The sequence below is a fragment of the Pterocles gutturalis genome, unplaced genomic scaffold (genome assembly GCF_000699245.1).
Source record: "Pterocles gutturalis isolate BGI_N339 unplaced genomic scaffold, ASM69924v1 scaffold4619, whole genome shotgun sequence".
In the NCBI taxonomy this organism is placed as follows: Eukaryota; Metazoa; Chordata; class Aves; order Pterocliformes; family Pteroclidae; genus Pterocles; species Pterocles gutturalis.
In genome coordinates this window covers 6,052-24,671 of record NW_010133018.1, presented here as the reverse complement: position 1 = coordinate 24,671, position 18,620 = coordinate 6,052, and the positions used below count along the sequence as shown (strand labels likewise).

Sequence of the window (18,620 nt, the reverse complement as noted above, 5' to 3'; positions counted from 1 at the left end):
ATTAATTTCAGTATAGGAGTCCTTAGTTTTTATTTGGCTGCATGTAAAACTTCTTTGTGTGCTTTTGACTCCCACTGGTGTCCATTACACCTGCAACAAAGTTGGCAGGGGTTTGATTTGATGAGGCATATCTTTCCTAATTACATTCTTAAGAATGATCATGCAGATGAAGGGTGAATATACAATAAAATACTAGATGACTATGAAGTATGAGAAAGAAATCCTATGACTGTTCATGTTGAGAGTGACAAATAAATTGAAATATTATTACCTTTAAATTCTGAATATGCTGACAGTACTTTGCCTCTGGAAGAAAGTTCTAGGGAGTTTCCTAGAGGCAGTTCAGTAGGATCAGCTGGTAAAATGCAGCTTATTCTCTAACTAGCAATGAAGACTTGCTTCCAGGAAGTTCCCTGGAGCTGGAGGCTTGCATTTAGCTTGATGGGTAGCTGCATCTTTCTGTCTGTTCAGCTTTAGACCTTGAAAACTCCCTGACATCTCAGTACTGCATTTCTAGACTCTGCCCAGAAATTGCTTGTTATTAATCTGGTTGCACTTCCATGGTCACTCTCAACCAAAAAAAAAAAAGTTACAGTGTCATAACTACCCAGCTAAAGTACATAAACAATAGTTTCTATTTCCTTTTTTTGTTTTATCTTGTTCTTTACAAATATTATCTCAAATTAAAGGTGATGAAAATGAAATGAAAGAAAATCAGAGCTCATCCTTTGTTTGAAAGGGTTATGAAAACATGATGGGTATGTAGCTCCCTTTCATGGGATTTTTTAACATTACTTTGGGTCAATTTCAGGTGCTGTAAATCAGTGCAGCTCCTAACCTTTCAGTGAAACCCTGCCAAGTTACACCAGTTCAGAATCAGGCTTATTTTAACAATCCTTATATATATAATAAAAAATCCTGTTATTTATGTTTTTTATCAGTGTAAACATTCAATTGTTTATAACAGAATGAGAACAAATATGCATTATTTTCTTTAACAATTGAACAAAATATTTTAACAAGAAATTTTATAGTAGAATCAATGTAATAAATATTCAGAAAGTATTGTTAGAATCCTGTGCAGTTTCTATTTTTTTGATTTGTCCAGAGCTTGTTTCCAGGTGATGTCCAATGTAAATATTCCCTGTTCTAAAATTGAGAGCACCTCTGGATAGACAAATCCTTTGAAGTCCCTTCAACCCTACACAGCCTTCAGTGATCCTTTCAAAACCTTGAGCTGTTCTTCAGTTGGACTGATGATCATTTCGAAGATGAATTGCGGTGGGTTCAAAAAACTAGAAGAAAGTTTAGAGAGAAGTTTAAGATATGGGTTGTTAGCAATGATGTTAACCAACAAAACCACCTGATTTCTAACCCTCTCAGCAGACTTAAGACAGAACTGCATTACAGTGAAGAATCCTCTTAGAATTTGATGTTCATTACCTGGATCATCAAAGCTCAATCATAAGTACGTATGGCAATGACTGCTTTCTTCTGAACTTTATTTTTCCAGTGTTTGAACTGAAACACAACGTAAAAGTATGCACTGCAAGCTTTATAAATAGTAATGTACTGAAGCTAAATACTTTTCCAATTGTTGTTTCTTTCTCTATTCTTGCTTCTTCCCCCTTGACCCATCATAAGCATCTCATCTTCTTCCACTTGTTATGTAGCTCCTTTTCTGCCATCATACTATGTTCTCTGCATCCAAATAATATCCACGACCAAGCACATTTAACACATTCAGTGACTTTGTGCCTTCCTCTGCTCCCAAACATAAAGGCTGTCCTCTGCTTGTTTTTCTGCTGTTTATCATCAAAACTTCAACATCATATCCTTCTTTAGTTTGAGTCACTCCATCATTGCATGTTTCGTTACATGAAAAACTGTAATATAATGTTATATATAAAAATTAAGACAGGTTACTTTAGAAAGAATATGTGTAAAAAGAAGCAAGAACAGCATATGCAAAGTGAATGATACAGCAAGTGTAGACTAAATACTTGTATTCTTCTCATTAGAAGGGCACTCTTTGCATTCTAAATCAAGAAAATCTTAAAATAAACTAAGCACGCAATTCACCTACCAAGGTCACTGTCATAAATTAGCATTCAGCTCAAGGACTTAGCAAGATTTAAAACTAAAAGCAAAAAAAAACTGTGTGACTATTTTTTTATTTGTCAGGTGTTTTCTTCTTTCAAGAACTTCTCTGGCTAATCTAGACAAATGTGTATTGTTTGTTACTGTATAGAGCTTTTTGTAGATGGCAGATATTACGTGCTCTGCAGAAACATGCCTGTTCTATTTCGCACGTATAAACCACGGGGATGTCACATCTTCAAACCTTCCATCTAAACTAATTACAAACTGACCTGATGTAATGACGGAGTAAGTCCTCTTAGAGTAATTTAAATGCTTTATTTTTTTTCATATTGTAAATGGCACAGTGACATTGCTATGTTAAGCGTCTGTTGGCATTAGTTACAAAACCTTTTGAGAGAAGGGTGGGCTTATCATACAAATATCAGCAATTTCTGTGGTCTAAAAACTGGCATCTGTTATTTTAACATGTTTTCAACTGACTCCTTTTTTTCTATTTTTATATTGTCCTTTGGTTATATTAGGTTCTAACAACATGCTGTCTAGCAAAGTGCAGGCAGAGAACTATATTAGCTTTATTGCTATGCTTCTACCAATAGAACTAGTGTCCTGCAATGCTATTGCTAGTCCCCAGTGCAGAACAGTTTACACTGAACTATCTTGTCCGTCAAGTTGTGTGGTGGATGACTGCTACTAAATAAGTAGCATTGTTCTAATGGAGAATAGAAACATTTATTCAAATATTAAGGCCAGAAGATAACTTTATCCCCATCCATATATAAAAAGCATTCAGCTGAAGCACTTAATTTCCACTTGGAAATTTTTTTCCTTTTTCCTTTTTTCCACTTTTTCATTCAGAGAATGCTGCTCTTTTGCTTAAAAATTAAAAAGATTAATTTTACAAAGAAAGTTTGCTACTAAATCCTGGTTTGCTGAGCTGGACTTGATTCAGTAGACACGGAAGTACAGATACAGAGTTCTAAGGTACTCTTGCTATCTGCCCAATCCTGGCTGCTCAGAAAAATAATATCCAAATGTTTAAAGGCACACATTTTATTAGAAACACCTTCTTCATTATACAGACTTCCAAATCCTGAAATTACTGTGTTACTAACATACTCTTAGTTTACATGTACAGTAAGAGAAAGGGTGATTAATGTGAAGTCTTCCAAAATGAAAATTATTAAATGGAGGAGGAAGAAAAAGGTGCTCCAAGGAGCAATTTGAAAAGTACTCAAGCCCCAAGCTTCTTATAAATATTATCAGATACAATACACAAGAATGACTTCTTCATTTCTGTAACATATGGGCCATTACTTAGGCCATAAGAAAACTGCTTGGTAGTGCACAGAAATACTAACAAACAGCTTAGGAGAGAGCTCCTCACTTCATACAACTGTGTCATTACATTAACAAGGTTGCTCATTCTAGCTGATGCTCTGAATCCAGAACATGAAGTGAAAAGTTATTCTTGCACTTCCTTTAATATCAAAGGAAGAGTCTGGCTGGAACACAATGACATGAGTTGAAAATTACCTTTTATTCCAGTGCTAACAGCCTGCTTTTACAAAGAGATTCACTAAATACTTATTGATTTATTCTGTATGCACCATCCATAGCCAGTAGGTAGCTGTTTGGTTTAGGAATCTCCACATTAATGGACTTAAGTGAATGATGCTCTTCACTCCAAACTGCAGTAATCAATAGCATAGAAAGGTGCTCTACAAGAACTTGTGCCCAGGAAATTTGGTTATTTCAATGAACCGATTAGATTTTTTTTTTCCATTTTGTTTTTTAAACAAAAGCCAAATGAACTCAAAGAAGGTAACTCCAAAAAGAAAAGCTAATATACCTGAAATACTACACAAAATGCAATTTCTAAATTAAATTAAATTGCTTATCTGCATAATACTGTACCAATATTTAATCTTTTGGTTTTGAGCCTGTGAGTTGAACTGGCCTTGAAGCATGCCAGGCTTTGCTCACCTAATTGTTTTTTATCTCCTCTGCTTCAGTTGAAAGGTTTACATATTTTTAATATATATTTAAAGCAAAACCAATTCTGGTTTTCCTTGAAAGTAACAACTGATAAAGTGATACAACATATTGAATTAGAAACCTAGCAATGTGTATCACAATCATTATTAGTTACAACTGAGTACACAAACACTAAAATGTAATTTATGAAGAAGAGCTTGATCAATGGTTTACATAATAGTTTACATTCTTTATCATTCAGAACACCTCAGCTGTCAATACTGTTCTGTTTTCTAAATCTTGCTGCTGGATTTCTGTCATTCTATAAGGCTACTACAGACCATTATTTCTGAGATTGTGAGCAGTTTTGTGAGCTTGCAAAAGTGGCATTTTAAAATTTAGATGGTCGGCACTATGTCCTAGACTTTAGAAGAATTTTAAAAGCCTAGTTCTAATATGACTATTAATATACAAAGTTCAGTGTAAATATTTCATCGCTACCAAGGGAAATGGCAACCATGCTACATATATTTCTAGATCCAAAATGTGAATGGTTGAATGAAATTGCGGGAGTTATGGCAAGCTATGCAAGCTGAGGAGCTGGCCTCTAAACAGAAGCTTTAATGATCATAAATGAGCTTTTTTGATATTTCCCTTCTCTGATTGAGATAAGTAATTTGCACACATAGTCAATATTTTAATAGCTGGATCAGTAATTCTGGCACAATGCTAAATTTAGCATTGGCCAGATTTGGAGTGGCCAGGAGTTAGCATCTGTGACCTCTTGAGAGAGACATCTGCAGAAACATTTGTAAGAGATAGTGCCTCCTATCTTCCTGCCCTCCTGATTTCATATAAGCTGCTTGGCAGCATGCTCCATCTTTGAGAGACAGCATTTTTCAGATCATTCTAGTAGCAAAAATCAGCAAAATTAGAGACTAGTAGCCTCTGCTTGAAGCAGAGTCAAGATGCCACCAATCAGCTGATCAGCACTGTCTTGTTACTCTGAACTGCAACACCTCTTGGTGGTCCATGAGACTTCCCTTGGCCTGCTTTAGCTCTAATCTAGGAAATAAAGGTACAATCTGCTCAACACTCATACCAGATTGCCAGCCTCTGTTTTTATTGATGTAGGAACTTTGTGCATTCAGTACTATCTAAATACCACCATTATCTCTCTAGCTGTCCTAAATAAAGCTAAATGTACCAATCATATTGACTTCAAGGTACAGTGAGATTCAAAAACTCTATGGCAACAAGGCAAATGACTATACTTTTTACCAAGGAAACAGGACACCATTATTTGCATGTAGGCAAAAGGGAAAAATTAGAGGAATAAAGCATTAAAAACTTAAAGTTTAATGACTTCTTGAAAATTACAAGCTAATCACTGACTGATTATTCTAGACATGATCAATTTGCAGGGCACATATCTCTTCTGGACCTCATGGATATCTAAAGACATGATCACTCTCTGCCTGATTCAAATAAACTTAAGCAAAGGATTTAGCGGGTTTATCTCATAGAACGGTTCAGCTATATGCAGAAACAGGAAAAATATGTTAAAATTGATAAAGACAGGAACTCTTTATTCATTAACTGTATGCTGCAATTCTGCACACTATGGATAAATGTTTAAAATTAGTGATAAATTTTTGGGCGGAGACTGTTATTTTATTAACTCACTGAGCAAACATTAGGAGACATTAAAAGTTCTTTTCTTTTTCACTACGTTGCTTCAACAGATCATTCTACCATTCCTTACTGCAGTTAGGAAGATTAAGAAATGGCAGATTTAAGACTAGTTTATTTGCTGAGAATGGCGTCATGTGTTGTCTTACACAATGTGTTCTGCTCAGAGCAACGTGGCACAGAGATAAGTGTTTACATTTCTCATTTTCAAATAGCCTTTCTGCACTGTACTGAGTGCCACTATTGCTGGAAGGCACAACTGATTTTTTTTAGAGAAAGCTATTATCAGTAACTTTCCTCAGAAAGGACTGATTAACTGGAGCTGCAAGAGTAAATGAACAATTAAAATAGTATTGGTCAAGTAAACATACCACATATCATAAGCAAGTAATCAGAAATTCTACTACTCACTTCCATAGTATCTTTTGAAAGATAAACAACCCAGTATACCAGGTTGAATCCTGCAAATGCCACTGGAAAGAGGATCCTGGAATACTGATCTATTTTACTTGTGCCTCCAATAGGAGGTGGTGGTGGTGGTGGCGGGACTGGGGGAGGAGCAGACACCGGTGGACACTGGGATGCACTGTTTGATATTATGCTGGCTTCAGGAGACTGATCTGCCTGAGACGTTACAGAGTTTACTCGCTTCTTCAGGTTACAGTTGGAGTCAGAATGCTGTGGAAGAAAAAAAGAAAAAGGAGAGGAAAAAAAGAGTGAGTTTTGGATACAGAGTCTTAGGTTTTGTGATCATTAGGTTTCTCTCCACCTTTCTACTCAACTTACTGATTTTATTGCTGCTTCTCTGCTATAGAGCAACTTAAGGAAATCACAAAAATAATGCAAATACACAGAGGTATATTTGTGGCCTAAAGCTTTGCTGTAAAAAACATAAAAGAATATGTGCTTTCCATATTTTTATTATGGTAATAGATGGAAGCTACCAGAGAGAAAGAAAAAGAAAAGATGGAGCTAAAAGGAGAAGAAAATAAGGTAATGGTGTATCTAAATTGCAATATATTGGTATGACTGAAGTTTATGTAGATATGAATCAAGTTTAAACAAAATAGCACATATGGGCTGGCTTAAGTGCAGTCTTCATTGTGTGATCCCATTGATGAGTCCTGGTAAACACTCACTGAATGGAGTCAAACTGTCACACTGTTATTCATCCCCAAACTAGCTGTTTATGAACTAGAAAACTGCTGCGCAAAAGGAAATGGACTGTCTTTACAGGTGCTGTAGAGATTAATGCTAAATGGTCCTGTAGTTTTTTCTAGGATGAAATTTCATTTTGAAATATCTCATGATTCCCACAGCAGTTTCATGCATACAACTGAAGACAAATCCTCATCCTAACTGTAATGAGACTATTTTTGTTTTAATTTATGGTGAAATGAAACCTATACTTTGTGCAATATTCATAGCCAGGTCAAATTACTCTTCAGAAAGCTGTATGAAAGCTCTTTAAAAAGTTAGCCAGACCTCAGGAATATTCAGAGTTTACCTCTTAGTTGCTAGGCTGACATATATATATATATCTTCCTTATGTTTGATTTGTGGCCAAGTTGCCATTTTTTTACTTTCATAAGAGTAGAAGTAATAGATTTCTTCCTTGCAGAAATGGCTTAGCAATAGGATCTACCACAGGCTCTAAGCCAGCTCTAACAGATACCAGTTACACACTTCCACATTAGTATCAAACAGAAGGAAATTTTCAGAACCTTGCTGCTACTGCCACTACCCAGGACTACCGTTAGTAATGTGGGTGCATGGCACAGCCATAAGATTCACCTGTTGGCTGAGAAAATACAGAAGACTGCCTAGAGTGTCAAGTTAGTTTTTATTGTTTTGATATGAAATACTTGAGTTTTCTGTTAATAGGGAGCAGCAGAAGTACCTTAGAGTCTAACATACAGTGTTTTAGTTGAGCTTGAGTCTAAGATTTCATCAGTAAAGGACTGCAAAACTCAATTCCAGATTGTTGATGAAAAATATTGTGCAGCAAAATTGCACAACATACACAGCTATTCTTGGGTTGGAATAAGCAGCTTTTGTGGTCAGCAGAACTAGATGACTGAATGACTGCAGCTGATGAGGGAAGTCTTAGGCAATGGGAATAACTTGCAATACAACAGTTTATATATCTGTTGTAAAACGGAATAGTTACATTTGAATGGGTTTACAGTAGCAAAATTCAGTTAGATGAGCAATTTCCAGAGTGATTTCTTGGAAGTTATTTAGTGACAATCATTCACTCAGATGTAGCCCACTGTCAGCATTTTGGGGATTTATCTTGCAGGATTTCTATGCATGGAAAGAGATTTTAGTCAATGGGGTCATCAACAGGAAAAGCAGCATTTTCTGAAATACATTGCTTATACTTGTACTCAGGCCACGATTTCTAGATAGAAGACTAGCCTAACAAACCTGGTATCTCATGTATGACTTAAAACAGAGTTATAACAGGAATTACCCTTCTAGCGGTCAGTGTTACTGCCAGATTATCAGAGCAAGTGACTTTACTACAGCATGATGCCAAGTTCTGCTTGTGGATGAATGGACTGGTATCCAAATGAAATTAGGGAGAGATGGATTCCTCACAGCTGATTTTAGCCTAAGTAAAAGGTGGAGACAACAATATCTTATTTCCAAAAATATGAAGAAGACAAAAAGTGCTTTTTCTGTATATATCTCTTTTGCCTATTAACGTTTTCTTTCCCCAAAACCCATCAACGCTTGCCATATTCCTTTTTCATCAATTTTGACATCTACACATTAAATTATTAGTATCATGTTTTGAATTGATATTAAAAGGACTCATATTCTGGGGCTGTCCCTATCTGGAACGCAGATGTTTGTTTTTGCATTTTCCAGTAATACAGCAAGCAACAGACAGATTTAAATGGAGGATGATCTACAGATGTGTCTCAAACAGAAAGAGGGTTATCCACGTCCAGTTGCGCTAATCATAATAATAATCCCACTCTATAAACAGACTGACTTAGAGAGCCTAGGCTACTGCTTTCATTCAAGTTGCTATTCTGTTTTGCTTCTACGCCCTGCTTTGAATTGAACTGCGCAAGTCATAAGGTAGCTTGTTTTTTGCTTTCCTGCAAGATAGCTTGACCTTTTGTGGAGAATGAGTGGTTCCTAAAAATGTAAGCGCTAAGGTACCCTTTTTATCTGCAGTATTCTGGTGCAAGGTGGGTCAAATTCTGTTGTGGATAATTCAAGCATGAATCAGGAGTTGTACTGACAGTAGGCAGAACAGATGTCGCATATGGTCTGTGGATGATGTTCAGTATTGAACACATTTAGAACGTAGAGGTAGTAAAATCATTGTGAATAGGCACTTGGAAAAGTATAATCCTGGTCAATATTTTATGTATAGTATTTATTAAATCACATTCCTGTAGAAGGAGGACTGCTATAGAAGGAGGAGGATCATCTCAATGTGATTTCATCTCAAGTTGGAGACAGGAAGATCTGGAGTCAGCATGGATCCTCAGAACTGGGGGAGCACACTAACTAACTTGATTATGCTCCCACGTTGCAGCCAGTTTAGGTCCACTTCTATCAGTGGAATGATATTAATAACTTGTTACCTAAAATAGCCTATTCCAATTTTCAGGAAGGACCAGTGCATTTTACAGTCTCAGTAAAGGTACAGATTTTTATCGTGCTCTTCCCCTGCAGAGGAGATGGGTTAGAGCTTATACAAACCATTAAGAAAGTTCCTGGGTAGTTCTTTACACTGTCTTTGACACCCTTGTGTGCCTATCCAGCAAGTCAGGGTTAAGACTATTTTCTTGTATATCGCTGCACAGGATATGGAATTCTAAGTCTGAATTTATCTCAGATGTGTAATGAAGATGTTTCTTCGGGTGGTAGCTGACTGTAGACCAGACTTGCTGCCCTAGAAGCACAACTCATATTTTTCATTGGAATTCACTGCTAAATCAAGAGGAGGAAGCAGCAAGAGGAAACGATATTGTTTCTTATTATACTTGATTCTGAACAGCAGCTACAGAAATTTGTCTACTATATTTAGACAAATATGGTCTAACTTTTCCTTTTGACAAAGATTACCTACAATGACGTAATGAAACTTTAGCAAAACACAGAGAGAAAACAGGACTGAATAGCATGTATTGCATAGTTCACATAGGCAATCACCCAGATAGTAAGGACTGTTTTACAACAAGCAAGAGCAGCAAGAGGAAGCCTGAGGCATGGCACACTGTCATAATGAAATAATGAATTTTGTTAAGTTACTGAATCCTGATTCTGAGCAGTACTCTTGCGCTCATGTGGAATATTAGTTCCATCAGGCAATTAAACTTGTCACTATGTATGACTATCTAGTGACACAGAACAGATTGCAAGATCACTGTTTAATGTGAGATACCATAAACTGGACTAGACAAAGACTGGTATGTATATGGGCTAGTAAGGTATAGTTTGGCTTCTGTTAAGCTTTTGCAGCTCAGCTATCTGATCCCCTAAAAGGCTCACAAAGCAGTCTCATCTTGTCTATAAAGGTGCTGCTCTCTCACAACTCTCACCAACATCATTAGAATTTGTATAAGATCAGAATATCCTTCTAGCAGTCAGTGTTACTGCTCTCTCCAGGTTGTTTGGCTTCCAGATTTAAAAAACATACAGCATACGTAACCTTTGAGTAAACAGAATTCTTTGGTTTTTTTTCTGATTTTTATATGGATGCTAACTGTGATTTATGAATGCGTTTTGTTCTTACGCTTCTTTTCCTTGAGATTTCTGTAATTCATGTTTGAAGAATTCCCTACTGTTCTCTCTTCTTTTTGTACTGCAAATACATATTCTCACTATCAGTTTAGTTTGACCTAGCAGTAACATGAGTATCTTACGTATGCACTCAGATACTGGCTAACTTTAAACAAACGAATATCTGGATGTCTTAACTTATCTCTGGTTTACTCACGCATGTCTCTTTTTCCTGTGGGCAATGCAGTAAAAAGAAGTTTGTGAGAATAAACTCTGAAAGTTTAGACAAAAATGTATTATTCATCCTTTTTTTTACAATATATTGGATTAAGGATATTTAACTTTGCTGACACCGTAAAACACAAAAAAGGCCAAGAAATAAAAAAAAGCTAGGACCAAATATGATGTCTGTACAAGGCAGGATACTAAATTAAATATATAAATTTCTTTTTCCCTCCCCATCTCATTAGTAGATACAGTTTGAGTAATTTCAACCATTCATATTATACACATAAAAACATATCACAGAATCACAGAATGTTAGAGATTGGAAGGGACCTTGAAAGATCATCTAGTCCAATCCCCCTGCCGGAGCAGGAACATGCTAGTGACTTAGCTCCCAAAGAGGGAGTTAAGCATAGTTTAGCCCCTTCATTAAACAGTGTGATCTGTAAAAACTCTGCTTAGCTATGGAACAATGTGTATGCAGCACCTTTTTGGAAAGTTCTCCACATTATGCAAGATCTCCTTTTGGGCACACGCTGAGGTACCTCAATCTTTACAGTTCTCTGCAGTTTAAGTATCCATCTCATACCAGAGATTCATTATGACCTATAATTTAGACATTTCTTTACATTTCTCATTTGTGGGTTCTGAGTCAAAAAATGTGTATTGCAAACATTTGCAAACAGTATTCTCCATAATTAAAAGCTGAATATAGTTTAGAAGTCATTAATAGTCCCAGCTTTAAGCATCTCTTATTATGAGGAAAAACATGCTAATTTGTTTTCTTCATGCTTTACCCTAGTAAAAGTGTTTAAATCACTTAGGTTAAATTAGTCCCTTTCTTAGCCTTCACGGGTTGAAATTCACCTCTCAAAATACAGGCTAACCATCAGGGAAGGTGGTTAGGTGGGTAGGCTGTTACCTTGTTACTTCAAAGCTGTTTTACTTTACATGGAAAAACTACAGAGCCATTAGAGGCAGAAAGCATAACTTTGAAAAATATACCATGCTCATTGTATTAAAATTTTTGTCATACAAACCAGGTCGGCACTAAGGAGAGCAGAGGCTGGAACCCTAGTCATTCTCTTTACAATGTGAATGTACTGTGGTAGAGTCTCTTCCTACCATTTATATGTAGCATATCAGAAAAATCATATAAATAGCACAGAGCTTCTGTCAAAAGATGTGTTTATGTTAAACAGATTTAAATCTTCAAAGTCACATTCGGCTCTTAAACTTATCAGTGTGAGTCCAGAACAATCCCTGTCTCTACATTTACTTTGCTAAATTTCTGCAGCATATAGAAACTACTTCTTTGAGTGTCTAAATGATATAGAATTACAGCACTAGAGGGATTTGTTTGGGTGTTTTTCTATAATTTAACTCATTTGATTTTGTTCTCACTGCACCCCCTGCAAAAAAGTTACAGGGATTAGGCTTCAATGTTGAACAAAAAAATGTCTAAATCCAATGCATCTTGAATTTTTTCCATTTTGGTGTATGTTATCAGCTCCTTCCAAACATTCCTGACTGCCCTGCATTAGCTTTGCCAATGAGACAAATATTTAACGCAGACAGAACCAAATAATCAGCAGCTACTTCCCTTGTTGGGATGACAGAAAGTCAATAGAATTGAAAGTTATTTGTTTTTCATAGTCTACTTGATAACCTGCAATTGTGGAGGAGCAGGAAGGTCTCCCTAATTCGATTGAAAGTGGCATGTTCTCAGTCAAGACACATATGCATATCGCTGTTTCTAGGATGGTTTCATAAAGGGCTGTTGATAATCCAAATAGAAGTGCTCTCCTTTCAGTTACACTAGGATACTCATTAAACATACTCAATATATTCTGACGTAATTATAGAAAACTACATCCTCTATACCAAAGTCACATACGGCTGCTCTGCAGTTGGGCACAGTTGTTACAGAGAATGAGAACCCTCTTCTGCCCAAGCCATGTTATTTTGAAACACAGGGACAAGGCTCTTTGTAGGAAGAAGGAAGATCTCCCAGCAGTGTTTCACTGCTCTGTGCTGCTTTCTGTTAAAACAGGTCTTTTAGAACATAACTATAATCAAGCTACCACCCTGTAACAATCTTTTGTCTTCTACATGTAGTCTCTCACGGTGTGTACCCCCTGACCATCTCGCAGAGCATTGCTTCAAGTGGTACACTCCAGATAGGATCCCCAGTTCCCCTTCCCCTGCCATTTCCAGTATTGCGATACTCCTGGATAAAGAAAGCCATAATGATGAAACAATATGATTGATATAGAAAATACATATTTGAAATAGATTAAAAAGCTAAATGTCATAATGAGGTGGGTTTTTTTAATATTTGTATACATGTAACGTTTGGTTTTGACGTGCTAGAACAAGCTTGGTCACCATATGAATAAAAATAGGTTTCTGTCAGAGTCCAGATGACTACTCAGCTTGTTGCCATCGTATTTTGGAGTGGAACACCCATAGTTTTGTGTTTCATACAGGGACTGCCTGCAGCTGACAAAGAGAGCAAGCCAAATTCTGCTCTCAGTTAACTGAGGCAAACAGAGCAGCTTTCCTGGAACCAGAACAGGCATGCTGGGCTGTCACCAGTTAACCCAGTACATAGTCAGACCATTGTCTCTCTTACAGAAACTAGCGTAGTGTAATGACTTGAGCAGAGTTTGTCCTCCTTTCACTGGTACAGTAGAGCAGAATTTGATCCTCTGCCCTCTTTCTTTTCTGAGTGTACAGGTTTTTTTGGCTACAATATAAAAAACCATGAGAAAAAGTTTTGTTCATTTGAATAAAGCAAGATTTTAAATAAAAATAACCAGACTGAAGGGGGAAGGAGGCTTTTTATAATATTTTAAAAGATTTTTGGTTTGGTTTTTTTTGAAACGGTTAATTTGGAATTTCAAAAACCTGAATATATTCTGTAAGTATGTTTATCTTGATGAGTTTAGGCCCTCACTCAAGCAGCAAAAGCTCCTAACTGGCTGTTTTATAACTCATTTGAATTTTCATTTATACCAAAACTGTATCCCTGGGCTTTTCTTACACAAAGCAGGAGAATGGGTCTCCTGTCATACAGAAAGTACTAGTTCAGACAGCCAAAGGTTATTCCCACCACAATGTTCTTTTGCCATTCTTCAGGCAATTTAAGATAATAGATCATTAAAAACATATAGTCTATGTCATTATTCTTGATGTTGCTACTGGTAGCCTGCTTCTATTTGCAGTTGCATAGCCATGAACATTTTCAAGTACATCTCACTTTTTTACTTTTATTTCTACAAATGGACTCCCCAGAACTAAGTAAACCTTTACAATCTTCAGAAATTTTCTCAAAGTAAAAATACCATCTAACTTCTGTAAATGCAGAAGACAGTAAGCACTTTTGTCACACTGGTCACTACTCTTCATCCTATACTGGCTCTTTCATATAGCTAAAATTCTGACAAATTTAATGCACTTAAAAATCACTAATAAAAATACTAACATTACAAGTGAATGAAAAACTTTACTATCCTCTCTAAAGGAGTGAAAAGAAATTTTTAAAAATCACAGATTAGAAAATACAAGGTACCGAAGCCCAGGTTATAAGAGAAGGGAAAATTTTGAATTATTGTTTTTAATTAAATAATTAAAAAGCATTTTAATGTTGACACAGATTCTAACAGGTTTTTTTCAAGTGAGTTAGAAAAAAAGAAGAGCAGGAGAGGTAAGATGAATTACGCATGGGGTAAAGAATAAGAACTGGGCATTGTAGCAACCAAGTAAAGAAGAATCTGGAAGGAAAAGTTATGAGAGTATTTAGAGGCAAATAAACTGAACAAGTTGGGGGATAAGGGGCAAGAAAAGGGAAATCAGGACCTTAGAAACAGCTCATAAATCTACAATAAGAAAGAGACTATTCTGCTGTGTGCCTGATTCAACCACAACTGCATTAAGACCAGTGATGTAACTATAGAAATACGAAGCTCAGTAGAGGATTATAATCTCGAGGAAATGGCCACATACTCATACAATCAGCCTGTGCTAACTATACTGTTAGCATTCCAATTTGCTAGTTCAGGTCTGTTTCAGCTGAAATATATTACTGGCTGTGGTATATCTATCTATGTGAAAATGTACGCAAGTTTTTTTTCCCTCTTTACTTCACCACACAAAAAAAAGAAAAAAAAAAAAAAGAAAAAAAAAAGCTTCTTAAAGTCTGTTATCCTGTGATTACTCCTTTTTCCCAGCATGCCCTTCTGGAATGGGGCCTTTTAAATTCAATGGGTAATTCTTCTGCAAGCCATTTTGGCTACATCGTCTTTCCTTCAAGAGTAAGTACCCTTCATTTTTATGATCTCATAGATTCTGCTTTTTCTATTACTGTAGAGGTGGGTTCTCGTAGAGAACTGGTTCTGTGAGGAAAAAAAATTGGTGCATTTACAGGGCTTGAAAATTCCTGTCTTGGATAATACGAGCTTTGAGAAAGATGAGGACTACAGAATTTGGTGGAAACTGCGGGCTGTTTTAGAGACTGAGTTTACCTCGGGACTTTGATGATACAGGGTTTACTACTCTTTATTTGTATGTTGTTAGATAGTTGTAAATAGTTTTTTTCAGGAAGTGGTTGCAGTGTGCTTCCTAGATGCTTATTTTGTGCTTGTTTTTACTTGGAAAAGCTAACAAATATTGACAAAGTGAGGAAGGTATGTCTTCACTTTGGCTTTGTGCTTATTTGTGGCTGAAGCCCTTGAAAAGAAACTTGAGGTCTTCTAATTTCTTTTTCTTTTATTAATTTGTTCAACAGCAATTTTTTAGTTTGTGCTGAGCTTGGTCTGCAATAATACAGAGACCATGTAAATCTCACCCACAAGTACTGAAGGAGTCACAATTATCCAGAGTATATTCTCTATATCTAGGCATATGCAGAGGGTTATTTTTTTGCAACAGTTGTCTTCTAGAGATTGGGGGAGGATCTGTAGGAAAGATCAGAGCTGTTGTTCCTTTTCATTATGTAGCAGCTATCAATATTTTCTGTGCTATATAAAGCCAAGTCATCTTTTTAAGTTTTTTTCTGATAGCTTGCCCTCAAAAAAAAAAAAAAAAAAGTCAACAAAAAAAAAGAAGCTTTAGTTCATTTTAAAGTTCCTTCTGTCTTAACAGTATTTTTCTTATTTTACACTATTTTACTTCTGGAATGTTCTGCTCATTCAGAACTGAATACTTCTCATTCAAATGTCATGATATTGGGGAAGGAAGAAGTATGTCCTAAATATTGGTAAATATATATCTCTTTTCCTCTCATTGTTTTCTGTAAGGTTGAAATATTTCGCTGTTACATGAAACTTATCAATTGTGATTTTAATGGCTTGAATGTCCAAAGATGTTGCAACTTTAACTGCTGTTCATAAGCAAATGTGGAAAAATTACTATAGGGTGGGTAAGGTGTTGCCCTGACATTCAGTAGCTCTTAGATTGACTTCCTTATTCAACTACAAACTCAAAGGTTTTTCGAAAGGTTATTCAAATTCTGTTTAGTCCTCTCAAAATGGGAAATGTGATGGTAGTAAAACTGATTTTGAAAACAGGAGGACTATAGTGATAAATATACTAACACATGTTGTGAGGCAGCTTTCATTACTTAGCCCAAGATATAAGGAATAATATTTACAAGCAATTCTGACATATTTTTTTTTGATACAGGAAAGCCTTCTGGTCTTTCGCATACAGTAAAATCTATCCTTAATCTTTACATTTATATTTTTTCCCCAAGCTTCCACCAACACATTTTTATGAAAGTAACAGCTGCCAAGTTTATGTAAAGGCTAATTCCTCTTCCAGATGACCCACTTATGGTATGTACCAGTGTACCACAATGATCCCGTGATCATCTGGCCAATGCACATGCTCATTCCATTCTACAGTGTCCTACAAATTCTGCAGACTTCCTGAGAGAGACACATCTCCCTGACCACACTGCCTACAGCATTGCTCAAGAGAAGTATTATGGGTAACAGTATAATAGCTTTCCTTAAATATCTTACCAAATAAACATCTCTCTAGCAAATCATATCTCAAATTTAAATAAACAGAATGAATAAATGAAGTATTTTCATTTTCTGAAATAAGAATGTCTTCGATAAATAGACATGACTGGGTTACATAATCTGTTTCAGGTTAAGATCACTTTAATATTGTTTTGCACTCACTACTTCAGCTGCCTCTTCCTATATGATGCTTATTATCAGAAAAGCAAGCAATTACCGAGACAATCTCGTCCTCTGCCGGTACAGTTGCTGCTGATAGTGCTGCTGCCAGTGCTGCTGCCCTGGCTGCCTTCCTCATCGCTCTCTGAGTCTGAAGGTTGGTGAAGTAGTTGACAGCTGCAAACTCAATAAGTGCAGAGAAGACAAAGGCAAAGCACACAGCTATGAACCAATCCATGGCGGTAGCGTAGGACACCTTGGGCAAAGAATGGCGTGCGCTGATGCTTAAAGTGGTCATTGTTAGAACTGTAGTGATTCCTTGAAGAGAAAGAAAATGGGGGCATTAGAATTTTGCTGCAACCCTGCTACTCTTAAATTTATATATATTAAAGAAAACCTGACTCTTTGGTTTTAGCTGTCATCCTACGTGCCAGCTAACTAACAAGACTGCTAAGTATTTTGTATTCTTAAGTAATTCATGGCTTCAGCATCTAAGAGCTCTGAACAAACTTCCTTAATACATTGAGCAGACTGAAAATTAAGATTAACTACGTACTACTTGGTGCAGCTTCTTAGAATTGTGATAAACATGGGTATAACAAAATTCAGGCTCAAACTATGAGACACCTTATTTGTGGGGTTAGTAAGTGGAATGTTTGGCAGAAATCTCGATCAACGTACTGTAATTTCCCAAAAGTGATTCTCTCTTTCTCCTGTTGTTGTACAAGGCACATCATGGCTTATAGAACCCTCACTGAATCAATCAAATTATGCACTAAAATCAGTGGTAGGCTATGATCCAAATATTGTAGTAATAAGAGTTTGGTCCTCTGTGCAGTTGTCTTTAATCACTGGCTACGTTCTTTAAGATTCACTAACGGGATCTTGATTCCAAAGTGCCCATAGTTACAAACATGGAAGGATAGAAAAGCTACTTCTCTAGAGCTGCTTGTCTGTTTTCACACCACAAATCTGGTCATGTAGCTCGTGGGTCCCATCGTATTCTTCATGAGAACTCATGAATTTATTATTTCTGTCTTGGAGTGTACAGCATTCATAATGTAGGAAATATACTTCCCACTGCTGCCCGATACAAGCAAGAAGTGCAAGAGCAAACTCATTCATTAACATATAAGCCTCTGTGACTCATGTTTACTTGTAACTATGCCTGCTAGAATGTGAAAACTGCAGGTATTTAAAGACAGAAAGGCTGAGAATACCCTCTTCTGCTCTTTTCTGCAGTTGGGAAAGGGTAGGTGGGAAAGTAAAGGATGTTATAATGTCATGGTGTGATGATGAATCAATATGCTATGAATGATGCTCGGTGGTGGAAAGGATGCAGTGTCATTGCATACTGCAGCATCAACACTTGGTTATTTGCAGAGTTTTTTTGCAACTCTTTCACATGATGTAGCTTGCCAGCTGTCTGAGGTTAACTATGTCCCCATGTCATTATTTAATGTGTTTTAATGAAATGCAAATAGGAGATGGTATAAAAATATGTAGGATCTCTACTTCTCCCAGATCTGCCAGACCCATTTTACAATATGAATGCAAGTATGCTGAGATATATTTCAATTTCAAAGGTCCAGAATGAACCTTTCAATATGATGTGTGATTAGATTAGAATCTGTCCATGTGCTAGTTAGTAATAAAAATGATATATTCTGTGTCTGAATAAAAACTTAG

General features: G+C 36.4%; 1 protein-coding gene across 1 annotated transcript in view; it reads right to left on the bottom strand.

The window, feature by feature from the left end:
* Nucleotides 1-1,180: 1,180 nt before the first annotated feature.
* Nucleotides 1,181-18,620, bottom strand: part of GABRA6 (gamma-aminobutyric acid (GABA) A receptor, alpha 6) — a 22,186-nt gene continuing 4,746 nt past the window's right edge. Inside the window, exons 5-7 of the mRNA XM_010081059.1 lie at nucleotides 16,990-17,249; nucleotides 6,181-6,447; nucleotides 1,181-1,295 (exon numbers count right to left, since the gene is read on the bottom strand). Coding sequence (XP_010079361.1) covers nucleotides 1,245-1,295; nucleotides 6,181-6,447; nucleotides 16,990-17,249 — 578 coding nt within the window. The 3' untranslated portion in view covers nucleotides 1,181-1,244. The remainder of the gene's footprint in view (nucleotides 1,296-6,180; nucleotides 6,448-16,989; nucleotides 17,250-18,620) is intronic.